Source organism: Stigmatopora nigra, chromosome 22 (genome assembly GCF_051989575.1).
Source record: "Stigmatopora nigra isolate UIUO_SnigA chromosome 22, RoL_Snig_1.1, whole genome shotgun sequence".
Lineage (NCBI taxonomy): Eukaryota > Metazoa > Chordata > Actinopteri > Syngnathiformes > Syngnathidae > Stigmatopora > Stigmatopora nigra.
Window position 1 is genome coordinate 4,692,409 of NC_135529.1, and position 18,405 is coordinate 4,710,813.

At 41.9% G+C, this 18,405-nt stretch overlaps 1 protein-coding gene and 1 long non-coding RNA gene across 4 annotated transcripts; one reads left to right on the forward strand and one right to left on the reverse strand.

Moving 5' to 3' along the window:
• Positions 1-130: 130 nt before the first annotated feature.
• LOC144215723 (homer protein homolog 1-like) lies at positions 131-17,479 on the reverse strand. Of its 3 annotated transcripts, XM_077744826.1 has the most exons (9): positions 17,029-17,463; positions 11,560-11,716; positions 10,484-10,615; positions 9,373-9,465; positions 7,847-7,995; positions 3,268-3,424; positions 2,925-3,035; positions 2,771-2,851; positions 131-2,688 (listed from the first exon to the last, which is right to left on the reverse strand). In XM_077744826.1, exons 1-9 carry the CDS (start codon positions 17,031-17,033, stop codon positions 2,497-2,499), a joined length of 1,077 nt encoding a protein of 358 aa, XP_077600952.1. In that variant the 5' UTR covers positions 17,034-17,463; the 3' UTR covers positions 131-2,496. The 3 variants fall into 3 exon arrangements, with proteins under 3 accessions (XP_077600952.1, XP_077600950.1, XP_077600953.1); XM_077744824.1 differs by lacking the exon at positions 17,029-17,463 and having other exon boundaries at positions 11,560-11,871; XM_077744827.1 differs by lacking the exons at positions 131-2,688; positions 2,771-2,851; positions 2,925-3,035; positions 3,268-3,424 and adding an exon at positions 7,505-7,634 and having other exon boundaries at positions 17,029-17,479.
• LOC144215724 (uncharacterized) lies at positions 4,657-5,957 on the forward strand. Its single transcript, XR_013330484.1, has 2 exons — positions 4,657-4,968; positions 5,300-5,957. It is a non-coding gene; the product is annotated as an uncharacterized LOC144215724 (long non-coding RNA).
• Positions 17,480-18,405: the final 926 nt, after the last annotated feature.

Sequence of the window (18,405 nt, forward strand, 5' to 3'; positions counted from 1 at the left end):
AATGCAAATATAATAAGATTGGGTTTTTGGGGTAATTTCTCTTTTGCCCTCTTGATTATAAGTTCTATTTTTCCTGTCTGCAAAGGTGAATTTGTAATGTTTCTAAATGATCAGCCTTCAAACACAAGTATCCTGAGGTACGTCTTTAATATCATGAGTTCAAAATTACTTTAAATAGTCAAAAATATTGCCAGTCTTCTCATACCTCTAATTACAATAATGATAACTACATTAAATACCATACATTACAAAACAAGAAAACAAAAAGCTTCTTATATTCACTACTGTACAAAGGCATTCGTCAGCAATAAGCATCTTATAATAAGGTATTCCACCTCAAAAGTCAACATTTGGGTAACATGGGCCTTATTCCAGTGTATTAACCTGTGAAACTAACTAGTTTAAGTAGAGAATTATAATGTGAAAGTCCAAATTTAAATACATCATGTGATTAAAAAGTGTGGTTACACAGTGGAAACAAGGTGCTCAATTAATTACATGAGTTAGGACTGTAGAAGTTGCAGCATTTGTGTATGATTCAACAAAAAAAAGGAGACGTTGATAGTCAAAGGCAAGTGTTTCCAGAAGCCATGGATTTAGAATAACAACCAACTCGGTATATATAAGTAAGAGTATTGCACTGTGATGCATTTTCAGTATACTGTAGATATAGACAAGAGTTGCCATCATTTGCTTATGAAGTCAATTCTACAATAATGCTTTTCCATGGACTGATACACAACAATAAGTCACTGCAGGGTTTTTACTGCATTTGCCTTCCAATCATTTACATGAGTACAAAGTTTGTCGTATATGGTTCTCTAATTATATATCACTAAAATATCCAGTGTAAAATACAAACAAAAAAAATCAAATCAAATAAACTAACCGTGTTCACCCATTGGAGTGAAAAGCTGTGGCCAGAAAATCTCACACAATTAAAGTAGATAGAACACTCTTAAAGCCCTTCGAAATGCACCACTTTGACCAGCTGGGCTGCCACACAGGTTAGCGGTCAAAAGCCGTACACTTCCTGTTGTTGGGGGTGTGAATCAGCTGCATTGATGTGTTTGCGCTCCACTTGAAGAAATATACCTGATACAATGACATAGAGGTGTTGTACAGAGCCTGTCTGGTATTGCTCGGTGTGCGTGTGTGTGTGCGCATGTGGACAATTGTTGTCCTCGTCCCACCCCCCAAAAATACAACCACTCTCCCATAAGCACAGACACACTTTTTATGTACACATTTTCGGGATATATCCACTGGCCTGTGCACGGAAGGCACACTTTTTAAGCAGAAGGTCAGAAGCTCCGCGCAAACATACACACTCACACACGCCACACTGAGTTTGGCAGGAAGACAGCTCAGTTGCCCGCAAAGGTGGAAGCAGTCTGGACGCGAGACACTCGCCTGCCCGCTCTGACGGTATCGCATGGCCTTCCCAAAATTTCCGAGGCGTACATCGTCTAACAAGAAGCAGGGATTTTACATGGAGGGCAAATACAGCAGATGGTGTGGAAAACTACAAAGTAGTGATTGAATCATCTATTCATAGTGGGTGCCAATCTTGACTTAAGAGTAAATTTGAAGTACCAGTGAACTTGGGCACCATGAAGTCCCAAAAAAATCATCCACTTCTCATTTACAATTAGACTGCTAAAGGTCAAGGCCCCATAGAGTTTTTGCTCCATATATAAAAATTCACTGCTGTCACAAGGGATGCAAGTACTGCAAGCGGTGGATCATCGTATTGGAACTCAGTTTATTGACAGCTCTGTGTGTCGTGATTTGGGAGCATCCGTGATGTCCCTTTGTATTTTTTATTTTTTTTATGTGGAGAGTCATCCTTTATTTCTCAGGTACCGCGAAACTTTGTTGCTTCCCCGCGCTGTCGACTCGCTTTGAATCAATGTGGTGAGAGGACGCTGTTTGAGGAGTTTTGGCAGCTTTGGCGACAGAGTCTTAACAGCAATTTAATTCCACATGACTTTTTGACGTTTGTCAGGGGCCGGGAGGGGTGGGGGAGCACTGCTGCAAGCTGTGATGTGGTGTCGTTTTAGCAGTCAAACAACAGATGGCACTGAGGCACAGTTGTTAAGTGGGAGGGCAGAGGTGTGTACGTGGGCGTGTGAGAGTGGCTTGTAATTTGCTTTAGCGGCTAAACGGTCTCTTCACTCAAGCAGAGAATGGAAGAAAATCTGTGTGTGGTTGGTTCTTTTTCCATCGGCAATCAAGAAGTAACCGATTATTTTGTTGTCTTTTGTTAAAATCAATAAAAGAAACCTGACAGTTTTGTCAAAGTTGAATTTCTGGCCTGAATGATACACATATTCAGCGAGAGTTCAGCAAAGATGAGGCTCTGCATCCATCACTGGGGCCTCAATCCAATTTTGGTTTCCCCGCCCCCCAACTTCAATTTGGCCGTGGTGCGTGGGGAAGGTCGGATGAATGGTCGTATGGCTCTGTAACAAAGACGTGTGGCAGCTCCTTCTCTTAGCTGGCTTCTTCTATGAGGCGGGCCAAAGTGTCTCTGAGCTCGGTCAGCTCGAAGATCTTGCCGTCCAACATCTCCAGCAGCGTTCGCAGGCTCTTCCTAAAGTTCTCTTGCTCCTCCTGATTTTCCTCCATTCGCTGTTCGGCCCCCGCCAGCTGCTGTTCCAGCACCCGACTGCGGAGCTCCGTCTCCTGTGGAGCGAGAGGCAAAAGGCATGATTGTTTGCATCCGCATTGGGTACCCATCAATGATTCATAGCAGTCGAAGGCTCACCTCTAGTTTCTGGGCCAAGGTGTCTTTCTGCTCCATGAGGTCATTCATGTTTTCCAATTCTTCTTTCAGCTTTTCCATTTCCTAGAAAATGACAGAATGGCTTTTAAGTGGTGTCAAACAAGAGTGCAAAATGCCCTTTTGGTCACCAAGTCACCTCTTCTTTTTCCCTCAGGGTTGCCTCCAGCTCTTCGATGGTTTGGTTGAGTTCTGTCTTCTGGGATTTGATGGCCGGGCTTTGGTTGCTCTGGCATTCAAGTTCTGTCACCTACAAAGACAAATAATTGAGGTCCTCTGCAAAATCAATGAAATTTACTCCTTAAACAACTCGCTCATATTCATCTAAACGCTAACGAGAGCCAAAACATTTCTTTACGATTCCATCCAGGCTTCTAATGTTGAGCGCTTCATTTGTACCAAATGGATTTGGCACATCAATAAGAATGAGCTGCCCCCCCCTGGGTGCAAAATGAAACATTCCCGTGCCGCCCCCCGCTTACCCGTTTGTGTAGTCTCTCGGCCTCTTCCTGGTAAGCAGCCAGTTGTTGCTTCCACTGTTTGACGTTGGCAGTGGACTCCAGCAGAGCTGCTGTTAGCTTGGCATTGTTCCCCTTTAGCGCCTCCAACTCAGCTTCCCAGTGTTTTGTCATGGTTGGGCTACAGGACACAATCAAGCACAGGGATCACACAATGACTTCAACACTCACGTTACAATTTAACATCCCGCACACAAATCTTGGAGGGGGTGTAATCTATCTAGCCTTGCATCAATCCACTTATCTAGCCACCAATTTTTCTTTTGTCTATGTCCATCTGTCGTCCGTTAATCCAGCTGCTTCTCGTCCTTCCATACATCAATCTATAAACCTGCCAACCAATCGAGTCACATGCAACCATTCCTCTTTTGGAAAACCGTCCAAAAGACTGGGAATCTATCTGAGTATCCATTTTGGTTTTAGTCTTGATGTACAAATATCAGTAATTTAACAATTTGATAGTCTTTAATAAGATAAATGATAAAATGTTTGTCGATTTTTACAATATGTGCCACCAAAAAACGAGATAAATGATTCCTTAAGCGATAAGGCATATTGAACCAAGGTCTCAACCCCCAAACTGAGATCTTACCAACAGATCCACTTACCTAACAATCATTTCACCTATCTATTCCTCAATCAGCCATCCATATACCCACCCATCCATCTTTCATCCATTCCGTCGTCCATCTCTTCATCATCTATTAATTCATCCATCTATTATGCAACCGTTATCCATCACCATGCATTGATTCTTACTGTCCACCCTAACAAAGAGTGTGGTGGATGCCAAGCCTGAAAACCAACTCCTCATATACTCGGTAGTATGTATCTAACAAGAGAATGTAATCTGAGATTATACAAACAGACAGCCTGACTCTAAGAGCTAATCTGACCCAGCTCCATGAGAAGACAAGAAGAGCTACCGTTCCCACGCTGCCTAAACTGAAGTCAGGCGAAAACATTACTACAGCATCAGCGACTCTGGTAAGAAAATGTTGCAGTATATATTATGTCTGAAAGCAACTAGGGAGGCGCATGATATGGAAAACGATTGAAAGGCCCACAAAGGTAAAAATAAGACACACAACTATGTATCTGATCTCTTTCTATAATACTCACAGCTTGCCTTTTTCAACCATAAGCAGTCAGATACTAACACCAACCGTCTTTGAACAGACCAGGTCAGTCCATGACCAAGAGTGTTCTATTCTTTTGAATACCATCATCATCACAAACATATGCCAAACTTCACTATTCCCAATAACACCCACTCTGAGAGCAGGAAAGGAGAAAAATCCCTGATCTAATTCTCTCAACACTCCCCCAGTGCCTTCACTTCTTACACAACAGCCGCCCCCTCTTGGAGTCCAAGCGTGTCTGTGTGTGTGACGCATAGGAGGGAGACGACACTCCATCCTACACATGTGAACTGGCAGACACATACACAAATACGCACACACACACACACAGATGCTGTCACCAAGGCGCGCCAATGTATAAACCCCGCACAGGCGCTCAGAGAGCAGGAGAGCAGCCGAGACGTCAAGAAGTGAAGATAGAGACGGATGGAGAATGCAAAGCAAGCCACGGAGAAAAATGCTCATAATGGCTATTAAATGAGTCTGAATGGAGGCTGAATTTGGGCTCGGGACGAGGTGCACGGTAAGTTCACCTTTATCTCTCAATTCTTAAACGACATTGTTTCACACTGTTATTTCATGGTAATGACGTTTATCTTCTGTTTCCGCTGTATTATAAAGTGTAAGTCTATAAAAATCATAAAGTATGTCAGTAAACTATAAACAAGTTTACCTTTATTGAGTTGTCCAAGTTTTTGTGAATCGTTTACTTTTGCTTACGAGAAGGTACACTTTGTTGTCAATTTGAACGGTTTTGATGTTCTTTTCCCCCCCAAAAAAATCCTGAATAAAGCATTCACTTTAATGTTTTATGCTTTAATCCTCTCTCTCTCTAAATTTGTGTGATTCTGGAGGTTTTCCTGCATCGCACGTGCACTAACGTGCCAGCATCGTCAGGTTAGTTCTTCCCCCGTCACAGAGTACCTCCAAGAAGCAGTTGCCATGGCAGCAGCAGCGGAGGAGGGCGCTCACGGCACTATGACGTTTGGCATACGCAACGCCCCCGCTCACTCAAGACTGCAGCCGAAAAAATGGAAAGAAACTCCGCGCACCCCTCCAACACGTCAAGTCCAATAAAAGCTGTCTGTCATTCTCCGCTTGCTGCCTCTGCCCTTCGCACCCACACACACACACACAGGCCTACGTTCGCCCAAAAAATAACACATTTGATACCACACACTAAGTGGAGGCAGCACACAAACACCAACTGATGGCTAGTTTACCAAGTAAAAAAAAAAAGTACACTGCTCCAGAGGGACATAATTTCCCATTCAGATAGTATATCACGTCCAAAACTTTGAATGAGCCTCATTCAGTATCAAATGAAAAATCAAAATGTAGAAATAAAATGGTCAAATCATTGACATCCATGTGACAGAAAAATACAAATTTTGACTTAAGGTGCTTTTCTTTTTTTATCATGTCAGAGTATAATCTAAATTATGAATATTCTGTAAAAACTGATTGCTTTCCATGGTGCTGAAAGAGTAAATAAAGACATTTATCCATCCATGCAACTCATTTCTGAAGTGTTTATCCAATATAGGTTGCCTAATTGAAGTCAAAGTACAAACTGAACCTGTTGCCAGCCAATATATGGGGAAAAAAAACCCATTCCAACAAAAATTGAAATTCAGGAACAATTTGTAGTCTTCACTCAACTGAGTAACAAAAGCAAATGATAATTTGTTTAGAATGCTGTGGGTTTTTTGTGTTAAACGATTGCTACATGATATATTGCCCAGTGAGACCAATATTTTGTGGGCTAATTGCCTACTCGACATCAATTGGTTTTTTTTTAGGACATTTAGCGAATTAAGCATAATTCACGATGAAGAGAGAGAATCAGTTCAACAAAGTTGACCATGAAGAACTGTTGCTATTGAAGATTGGTTTTGGGTAAATAGCTTTTAAGCCAATTGAATGACATGACTAAAAAACTTTGAAAACAAATTACAAATGATTTGTTGCTGCCTCTACAATTCACATTATAAGTGCTGTGATCGAGTATGTCGTCTTCGTCTACCTAACTGGCTCGTCAGCCACTTATATTTCATATGAAACGTTCCTGACAGCACAGAATAAAATACAAGGCAAGGTTAGAATATTGCAGCCATCCTTTTTTGAAATGTGAAAAGACAGCAGTTTGCTTGTTATGTCCACACTTGCAATGGCGAATTCCAGAGTGGAGCTTGTCTCCCACGCACACAGCATTAATGGACATACGCACACACACACACACACACATTTCACACACACACTTTGGTACAAACCACCCTCACTGCACACAACTTCACTAAAGCCATAAAGAATTCATGATGGAACACTGGGAATTCCAAAGAAATTATGCTTTAGATTCTAAACTCATTTAGAAACATATGATTAAACCCCCACCAAAGGCCTCTGACACGGCCTTTCAATTGTAACTAATGAATGGTATTACATTAGGAGATGGATGTCATTAATTAAGACCACTGAGGAAAATTGAAATGATTGATACAAGATTACAAGGACGGGACAGTAAATGATAGATTCCTTAGAACAGAGCAGCTCAGTTTTGGAAGGTTTATTTTAATTGTTTAGTATGTGTTTAGTATGAGTGTGCATGTGTGTGTGTGTGTGTGTGTGTGTACGCAAGCGAGATATTTTGTACACTCTTTTTCAGTCCATCCTCCTTCCACCGCCCACTCCACAAAATATGTTGTATAAGTCTTATAAAACAAATGATTAACACCTTTTTAGACATAAACCATTTGACCTTACTCAAAATAATTGAGATTTGATCTCACATTAGCATTTGGATTCAATTAGTACTATTACAAAGAACATAATCCACTGCTAAAAGAAGAAATACAACAGTAGCATGCACTCTTGAATATATAAACACATCATTAGAGTCCTGGTGCATGCCAAATTATTGCATAACACACTAAGTCAAATTGTATATTGATTTGAATGAACAAGTTCAAATGTGAGTCAAAAAGTTCCCTGAAACCAGTTTGAGTCAACTAAACCAATGTAAGTACACTAATATACTGCTATGTCAAAGACATGCCGTGCATATTTAGCAGCTGTTGGTCCAATTGTTTTAATTTGCCTAAAAATGTGTCATATGGTATACAGCAGTATTCAGCCTCGTAATGACAGCCCTATCAGAAGGAGCAGACACGACAAGTCTTAAACTGCTCCCTAGAGGGAAAAGACATGAGAAAAGAGTAATGAATAGAAGAGAACCAATGCCATCCTGACACGGCAACAACGAAATCAAATATATATACATTTGTTGGCTCATACTAGCCAAAAAATGGCGATATGCCCGTGGTGCGCTTCAAATCGATATTACGGGAAGTGGAGGCCCTGTGTCTGGTGCAACATGACGGACGCCAGCGTGTGCGACGTACCTATGAGCAAAAGCCAGTGCGTTCTGCGACGGTTCCGGTCTGGAGTCGGAGTTAGGGGTCGTGTCGCAGATATCATCCGTGCCGTTGATGTTTTCCATGGGTGGAGTTACAGGGGTCAAAGGTGATGAGAGCTCTCCGCCTGGAGACTCCTTATGTTAAAAAGAAAGTTGAAGTAATCAGTCATCTTTAGTGTAGAAGGAAAGTTACAAATTGCATTTGCTCTAATTGGTGTGACCAAGTAGTTGTCTTTTTGTAACTTGGCGTATTTTGAGTGTTTTTTCATTCATTCCTTCATTCATTTTCCAGACTGTTTATCCTCACAAGGGTGCCAGGGAGTGCTGGAGCCTATCCCAGCTAACTCCAGCATTTCCACCGACCCTTGTGAGGATAAGCGGTACATGATATGAATGAATGAATGAAAAATGAGTGAACTCCAACTAAAGACATAGTCTTCTAAACTGTATTCTAGACTTGGACCTACATAGTAAATACCTGAAAGTCAACACAAAGCATGTATTTTTTGGCTTCCTTTCAATCTTCTGATGTCACACCCGAATAGATACAACCTAAAAATGTAACATTTCATTGTGGTGTAGCGTAAGAAGAGAATAGAAAAAGTCGAGAACAACAAACCCAATCTCTAGGGTCTCTTATTATAGAGAATGGCAAAGAGAGAAAGAGAACCTCATAAAAGAATCATCTTCCCCATATACATAAATTGTTGACTTGGGAAATGATGGAGGTGTGTTTGCATGTGCTTGCTCGGCTGCCTCAAACACCGGTGAACTCTTAATGAGCACTCGCACATTCTGACAGGTCATTAAACAGCTCACTATAACCCGAGGAAAATTGAACAAGTGCACCTTATCTTTGTGCCCCATTCAAGCAAGGGGAAATCATTTGAATGTTGCACATACATGAAAGAAAGCTATTAGGACTTACAGTCGGCTGCGCCGTGCACCAACACAATGGCTTCGCTTGTGCGTCCCTAATGGACAAGGAGGAACTCCGAGATAAGAGACAGATTATGTCTCGTGTTACAGTCCTCATTCAAAAGCGGTGAGCTCCTATCGGGATTTGGCTTAATGGCCCGAGTATGTCACTCTCGGCTTTGCAGTATTTTCTACATCCTCTATTTTAAAGAAGTACTTCCTTGCTTTTATGCTAATGATTATCCATCTTTTGCTTCCCTAATGAAGCAACATAAGGCCCTTGAATTACGTTAAAATCTTTCTTTCTTTAAGGAGATTCTACTTTTGACAAAAAAACTCTCATTTCTTCCCATAAACTTCTATTATATTATATTCAATTGAAAACTCCTGACATGCAGGCTACCTGTTTCAGAGGTTTTATTTTTATCACGCTTAATGACTCTAAAGTTGGCCATTATATTGTGGTTCAAAATGAAACATTATAAAGGGACAGGGCAGGAATTACAAATTAGAGTCACCAAACCTGCTCTTCTCAACTTAAAAAAGTTAAGTAAGTTGAGAAAAAGATTTCAAAATGTTCATGCCCTAACTTACTTGAGAGGGCGACGTGGCCATTTCCATCTTTTCTTGACTTTTCTCTTTAGCAAGCCGCGCTGCTTCTTTATATTCTGCAAACTTCTCCGCAAACTGGAGACACACACACACACATGAGACGGTAAGATGAGTCAAAATCAGTAAATATGATAGCTGTCAGTTAACTTTGACAAAAAGGCTCTCACTCATAAGACATACCCAGAAACGTGAGATAACTAGGTCGGTCAGTATGACAGTTTATAAACGATAGCCGCTGTGGCATGTAACATTATAACAGACATTTCCCTTTGAAACTTAAGGACTGCTTCCTTTAAAAGTGTAAGACACACGATGCACTCATGTCGGCCATCCGTAAAAAAGCAGCAAGTAAAACTCAATAGGATTCCACTTTGGCGCAATGGAAAGGCTCTGGTTTCATGGAAGTGTAGGCAATAGTTGGAGATGCACGACCCGGAGACATTGGATATGACCTAGCAGGATATGTACAGTCGAGTGTGAAAGCAGTCTTTATGTCATTTGGAAATGCATAGGCTAAATTCGGCATGTAGTACGTGAATTTTTTTGGGCCTTGACAGTAGATTTTGTACATAATATACATGTGTATACTATCCCTCTGTTAATGTCTACCTTAAATTAGAATTGAGAGCCTGGTGACTGACCAATTTACATGAGAGTGTAAAAAATAATAATATTCATACACTCAAACAGTTGATGATAAATAATTTATAGGAAGGTGAATGAATTTATGGATATTATGAAGTGCATCGGTTGAGGTAAGGACATAATATTAATGTTCAACACATCAAGTGAAAGAGGAAAGGCCTTCTGTATCAGCTTTGGTTAGAAGAACCTTCATATTACAACAATGTTTGGCTAAGGTTACTGTATGTGAAGTTTGTTTTACATTCTTTTTATCAAAGCTTAACCATAATGCATAAGTGAGAAACCACCACCTACACCCATATGCATATCATCCAATACACAGCTTCCATGAACACAAGAGCATCATTATTGTGAAATGCCAAATGGCTTTAGCGAGAAAAAAAGATAGACAAACGCTAAAAAAAAATGGTGGGCAGAGAAAGTGTCAATGTGTTTGTTGGAGTGCTACCTTAGACAGATGATGCTCCGTGGAGAAACCCAGGCCGTAGACGGTGTTTGCTCTACTGTCCGCCCACTGGCCAAACTTCTGGGAGGTCTTTGTGAACGTCATGTTGGGGCTGATGGTGCTGTTAATTATCGCCTGAGGCACACAGAATACCCACTTAATACATTTTTATTGAACTTACCACAACATGTCTATGTAGATGTGTGTATGTATGTGTGCGTGTTCAGACTGAATCATGTGGTCGAATGTGACTCCTCCTGAATATCTACACAGGTAGCTGAGTGATCGAGACCATGTTTAAAGGTCATGAATAATTTAGAGCGTATACTCCGTACACTTTTGGTCTATTAATGAGGATTGTTGACAGTGATAGGTGTGTGCGTGTATAGTTTAAGTGTTCCATACTGTAATCCGACATCCCTAGAGCAAAGCTAATTAAAAGATGATCAATCAGTGGTGATGTTGTGGAACATTCTGATGAACTTACATCATTGATGCATACCATCATGGGTTAAGTTCAGCATGCGTGCGTCTTACGTAATTAATTCATCTGCTTGGCTTATTGTTAAACGTTTGACGCTGCATCATAATCATTACACACACACTGACGACAAAATAATATATATGAATTCATCAATTGCCTCAGATCTTGAGGTACGCCACTGATATATTATGAATTGCCTGGTTCAAATTTCACAAATTATTGAAGTAAACAAATAATGTTTGTCAAACTGACTTGGATTTCCATTGGTCATGTATACATTTTTTCTGGTCAATTATAAGTAAATCAATACACATTTTTAGATTGAGTGTTGTTCATAAAACTCCTCTCAGCACTAAGTGAAAGTGGGACTTGCAGATCCAACACGTGCGGATCGTATTTATATGCAGGCACAGGTTGAAACATGAGCTAGGAGTCTTGTGAGGGTGTGCAGTGCATTCACAGTACACTTCACAGTATTTGAAGGTAAGTATTTTAACTCCTGGGTGAGTTAGAGGGAAATATTTTGATAAAAGCAAATCAATGATCAGCAGTTGGGATAAGAAGACACACGCTGCAGGAGATGATCGAAGCTGACCTTGGTTCCATCCAGGCTGATGATGCGGTAGACATTGCGCGTGCTGTCGTAGAAGTAGGACACTGTCACAGCGTGCTTGCTGGTGGGCAGCCAGTTCTTCTTAGTGTTGGGGTCAATTTGGAAGACGTGGGCCCGCGTGCTGTAGATGGGCTGTTCCCTGAAGGGGACGAAAAAAAAGTTATGAACTTCCTGGTGCCGTAGTACCAAGGTCTCTCCGAACCCGGTGCCAAAACGCTTGCTGTCCGTTGCAGAGTCGGATCGCCCTGGCAACCGAATAACCAGATCGCCGCGCTCCATCGTTGCGTAGAAAAAAAAAACTTTGGGCCAAAACAATTATGAGTGCACGTGGTCCAGCTGCATTCTTGACTCAAAGAAGGTTGAGAAATGCTTTGTCATCACAACCCACCAACTGCACCATAAACTCGCACTAGGTTTGCCCTCTTCACAGGCTGTGGCGTCTCTCTCTCTCTCTCTCTCTATACGCCGATATGGGAATGTCTGCAGCAAGGAGCCAGGGTCACACAGGGGAGAAAAGAGAGCGTTTAAGGCTAAATATAGACAGTAGGCCACGCTTTACTGCCAAAGACACACCCCACTGGACTACACTTTCCACATGGACTAACTTAAGTGTATGTGTGTGTATATATAAACAGACCCTGAGGAACAAAAAGAACCGCATTTCTTTGAGAAACATCTACTATAGTTTGGTTGAGTCACCAGAAGACGGAAAACCACGGTTAGTTCCATGTACGGCTTTTGGAGATTCAGGGGATCCTTAGCTGCCCAACTTGTTTGGGATTATTAGTGGGCCACAGACATTTGTTCATCTTCCACACCATTTATTACTGTGGGGGGTGCTGAAGACCATCCAAGCTGACTTCCAGCAAAAGACAGACTATACCATAGACTGGTCGCCAGTCAGCCGTAGGGCATACAGAGACAGAGAACCATTCGTACCCACAATCACACAGCCACCCAGCGGGAATCAATCTGACGCTTGCCCGCACCAAAGTGAGGCGAGTGAAGCACTACACCATCAGTTGGCTGAGACACAGACAGTACCATATCTCAAATATAATTTTATTGATTAACTGTCGCATATTCAATAAGCCTTTGGGAAGAGTGGTGATTAATTGAAATGTTGTAGATGGAATTCTTTCCATTCGTTTTTGGAGCAAAATATAATTTTTCTGAATCCACGTGGCACTTTTACGTATTGGTGTTTTTATTCTTTTTTTTTTTAGTAGAATCCTGTTTCTAAAATACCCATTGCTTCATATCTCTAAAGTGAAATATTTGGACTTAGACCAAAAAATAATATAAGCATATAAGCTCCATATAGGCAGGGTCTAAGCTCAATGATGGGTTTGGCTGATATGACTTAATTCCTTATTGACCTGCTGGATTGACCACTGCTATATTCAAGTCTTTGCGCCATCCATCTACTTGTTGGACAGACCAACTGAGATGCATTATTTTGCTTCATTGTTAGTTTCAACCACTGACAATGTCGTTGTCCTTTACAGCATTGTGTCGGCTTTTTGGGGAGAATCTATAGTCAGTCCAGTGCATGGGGAGTTATTCTGAGCTGGCTCTGCTGGCAGAGTGGGAGATAGAGAAGTGCTTACACTGCAGTGAGGGGGTGATGGTGGGACATCAAAGGCTTGGTGTATAAATGAACATTAAAATTCATCAGCAGTACCCCTCCAGTGTGTGATTAGCCCAGACTGGAAAAGACAGAACAACATGGAAACAGAGGGAAGTTAATCGGGAGGAGCAAGATGGGGGGAGTGTTGGTGGTTAGGGGGGAGACGGGTGGGGAAATAGGAAGTATGAGAGTGAATTTGGGATGATTACTGCTCCTCCACAAAGCTGCTTGTGGAGTGCAAATTATCATAATCATGGAAAGCAGTGCTAGTGGCAGAAGTGTGAATCATTTCAACTGCACGCACATCACACAGGCATGTTCTGTCTGTGTCAGGGGTGGCCAGGTTCGGTCCTCGAGAGCCCGTAAAGTTTTCCATATCTCCCTAATGTACCGCACAAGAAAAAAAGCATCAACTCATTAGCAAACCTAACCCTAAATCTAAACCTGACCCCAGCCAGAAATGCTGGGTTAGGGTTAGGTTTGGGGTTGGCTTTGGGGTTAGCGTTATAATAAGAGGAAGGAGAGCTCTAACGATTGGCGTGCAGGGTGCACTGCGAAATGCAAGCGCAAGTTAAAGGAGAGAGAAAAAGGTTGATGATGTGAATGCAAAGGAGTTGGATATGATGACGCAGCCATTTTTTGTGAATTAAAATGATTTCGTCAACTGTTAGTCTTGCACAACGGACATTTTACTGAGAATAGAAAACCTTTTGCTCAAAACAGAACTGAACTTTGGCTGTTTTGAAACATTAAGAGAGCATGTCACAGATGACACGACTATCAGAAATGCTCATAAACCTAAACCTCAACAATTGTAGGGAAGGTGACAGGTGTTGTCTATAAGAATCACTGTAGGGGCTTGATGCACAGATGCACAATTATCCTATGAAACCAAACTGCTTTCACATGAGTCACTTTCTCATCCAAATGGTTGCATGTTTCCTTTTTCTTCAGTTTATCCCCTTTAACTATGCAGCTGCCCCTATTTCTGTAGAAAAAAATACACAAGCATTACATAACAGGGGTCCATCCCTGGAGCGCTCACTATCCCTTAGACACCTTGACCCCCCCTCAAACATCACCCAAGTGGGTTTCCTTCTTTGGAGATCCTTTTTATTTAATTATTACTCATTCCACAGAGAGCCTCTTTAGAGAGAGAGCTGAGCTCACATATTAGGCGGAGTAGGTTTATTAATAAGTGTGCTTCAAGATGCTCTATTTACTGAAAGTGCCTTAGATGACCCCTGTTGTACTATGAAAACACTTTCCCAAATGCACTCTTGAAAGAAACACAGAGAAACAGACAGTATTTTGCCATTGGAAGTTGATAGATAGCTAGTTATTGTTCGACCTGGACTTTCTCCAAATGTGTCATAATACCAAGCAGTAAGAGTGTTAGTATTGAACTGAGAATGCTGATGGATGGAAGAAAGTCACACTACATGCAGAGTTGGCAAGATAATGTAGTAGAATTGATCATTCAGAAATGATCCTTTTGGAAAGCGAGACGTGCATCATCCTGAACTTTTAAGAACTTTTTAAGAAAATTGCAGTGATCGTAAAATACAAAGTTTGTGCCTGCAGAACAAATGTTGGTCAAATTATTTAGAGAAAATATTGCAAAATATCCCAACATTGTCTCCATGTGTGTATTCATTCAATTATTTTCTGAACCCAGTTATCCTCACATTGGTCACGGGAGCCTATGGCAACCGTGAATCAGTGGTCAGCCAATCGCAGGGCACGAGGAGACTGACAACCAATCAGGGTCATACTCATACCTAAGGGCAATTTCAAGTTTTTTTTTGGAATGTGGGAGGAAACCAGAGAACCCGGAGAAAACCCACACAGGCCCAGGGAGAACATGCTAACTCAACAGAGGTGGACCGACCTGGATTCGAATCCAGAACCCCAGAACTGTGAGGCCGACGTGCTTTGTTTGCTGTCCTAATAAGGACAAAATGTGTAGTAAATAAATGGATAGCAAACGTGCAGCTCATCCAGCTGACATCGATACTTAGATGTCGCCATGACAACAAAGTTTTTTGCCCTGGTTTGACATAGAAGCATTGACGTTATTGGCCCAGCGACACACTCCAACCGGCTTGGCCCCGAACCAGGCGGGTGAAACATCAAATAGGATTTTAATTGTGTCGTTACACTTTCAACCTTTATCATATGGGATTCATAAAGCGACGTGTGATTTCCCGCTGTGCCCTCGATCGCATTGGATATGTTCCATTGTGGATCAATTGACTCAGTGAGTCCATTGCATAAGAGTAACTTAGTCACCAGCATAGCAAAGCTGGCGCGAGGTGGGAGACCGTTAGATGGATGGATGATGTGCTGCCCACACTGTGGGAGGTGTGAAAATACTCCGTAGAAGCCTTCTGTGTGTTAGATCTAATGCAGGAGTTTGGGTTTGAAATTGCAGCATGCCTCACACAATATTATCAACCTCTTAGTGGGTCATTAATCCCACTAAACTGTGGGAGACATCTGTTAATGAAAGTAAGGCCCGGTGGGGGTTAGGGACCACTGGGCTCAAGATGGCCGGGTAGAAAGGCATGAAAATGAGCACTGTTGCGCACCAAGCAGGTACATCTTGCTGGTGGTGGGCGCATTTGGTGGGAGATATTTAAGGTTACAGCTGCTGCCATGGAGACAGGATGCCACTAACATTCGCAGAAATTGTGCTCGGCATTGAAGCTGCATCACCCGGAACAGGATGTACAGAGCATCACAGAACAGATGTCTGACAAGATGGAAGGAAAACGTCAGTTTGTTACTTATGCCGACGTTCTTAACTTACATAACCGTCTAGAAGATAGGCAGGGAGCATGCAACGGGATGGCAAGGCAACATTATTACCTATGTCACGGAAGTTCTCCCAGTTGCCTCTGAGCTGTTTTACTTTAAGTACAACTAATATCAGCTTTGAACCTTTCATGATTGGAGAATGATTTGCTAATGATGATGGCATGGAATTAAATGAAGTTTTAAAACAAAAGGGAGAAATGGTTTTAGTACATTCTGTCTTATTGAGTTGGAAGGGAATGCCTTATGTGCATATGGGGTCAGAAGCTGTACAGTTAAAATATTCAGATAGCTCATTTGGCAGTAAAAGTTACCATGGAAAATCAAATTTAATAGCTTTAGACAGTAAGCATTGGATGGGTGTTTAATCCTTGGCAGACGTTTGTGCTTTTTAAGTATGCTTTAAACCTCTTTAAGTCTAGCTATGTTCTGCATTGTTGTGGATAAAGAATAGTAATAATTCATACTCATTTGTATTAGTATATTGACTAGCCATTATAATGTATTTATCGGATTGTATTTTGGTCGTCACATTTTGTCCAATTGTTAAGAAAATATTTTTATTGGCGTTCAATATATAGTTTGAAGAACTAAAAACGTTGTTTGTTATATGAATACATGGGACAATGTCCGTTCAGTAATTGAATCTGCTTCAACTTTACATTGAATCTCATTATATAGTATTATTGGTCATTAAGGTGTATGAAATTAGGGGGAAAAACTTTTAGACTTCTATTTCTATCAATTAGGATTACCAAAGTTATGAATGCATGCAACTTTCCATGTTGGGCCTCAAGTCTGTCATACTAACAAACCTAATTATGAGTAGACTAATTAGCATGGCATGTTTAGATCAGCCAAAGCCTCCTTGGCATGAATCTGGCGGTACATTATAATATTTCTATTTTCTTGATATGTAATATAGTCACTGCGCTGCATCTTTGCAGTGTTTTGCATGTGCCACAGAGAGTAGCGTGAGCCAAGCTGTGATATTAATCACTTACCCCATTGTTGAGGACGAAACGCAAGGCGACACCTCTGGTAACGAGAAGCAACCTCCGCCGTCGGATAAGACTCTGCGTATATACACGACGCTGTTTTGTCCACACCGCTAAATCACCGTCGCTTGCGTCTGCAGGAATGTGAAGACGAGCGCTCCATCCCCCGCGGCTGACTGACTGGCTGGCTGTCACTGCGCGGACCCACGCAGAAACGTCGCTGAGCGCATGGCTCCAGTCCGAATCCGAGGATGAGTCGTCCTCCCTCCCGGTTCCGGGGGATCCGACGTGGCTGCAGGGCGTCAATGACAGATTCCAAGCCGAAGGAGGCAGAGGAGGGTGGAGAAGCCCCGCTGCGTGAACTGGGAAAGACAAACCAGAGGCAGCGGCAGCAGCATCAGCATCACCGTGTCCACCCGCCTCCCTCTCCCTGATTACCATTGGCTCACAGGCTACACCCCCACATTTCTGAGTGCATCACTTCTGCACTGCACTTGTAAGCCTGCAGTTGCTGTGTATTATTTATACACAAATTTAAAACCAGGCACCTATATTTGACTCGTTGGCCTGGAAGTTGGATTCAATTGGATGCGCGCCTTTTTTTTTTTTAATTAGGATGATGATGGGTCATTGGCTTTCCTCCCACGGAGGAACGAGTCACTCTCCAACCTTCACGTCACCGTTTCGTCCTCCGCAGTGACGTCACGGCATGGCTTCTCAAGAGACTTGTTTCTTTTTGAGGTATTGTTGACCAAGTTCAATGGGAAGTCGAAATGCAGCGAACATAGAAACACCCATGATGAAGAGAAATTTTGGAAATTGTTGTTTTCCGATGCCTGTGCTTTATAGTACGATATATTTTCTCTAATGACAATATACCTGTAGTTTTTACTCCCTTTTTATCTAAGTGGCCCTAAACCGACACCTAACATTACATCCGCAGTTGACCATAAAAAGTCATGACTGAAGAAAGTCTATGAGTGACTATTGATTCATTCATTTTCAATTCTGATTACCCTCAGGAAGGTCACGGGGTGCTAGAGCATATCCCAGTTAACAATTGGCAACAAGCGATGAACACCCTGAATTTGTTGCCAGCCAATCGCTGGGCACAATAATTTTTTCAAGAAGTCTGCCATTTATGTTCCGAGAAGGAAACCAGAGTGTACCCATAGAAAACCCATGGAGGTATGGGCACGTGCCAACCAGTCAGCCTACATCTTCCCAGTCTAAATGGATTAGATGCCATGCACCTTCAATCGCATTCCCACCCAGTCCTCCCAGTTTGAATAAATTAGCAGTCTATGTTTATAACATAACATAATCGGTAAGATCTTTCTTGACGCCAAATTAAAAGTACTATACTATGCATTTCACGCAGAC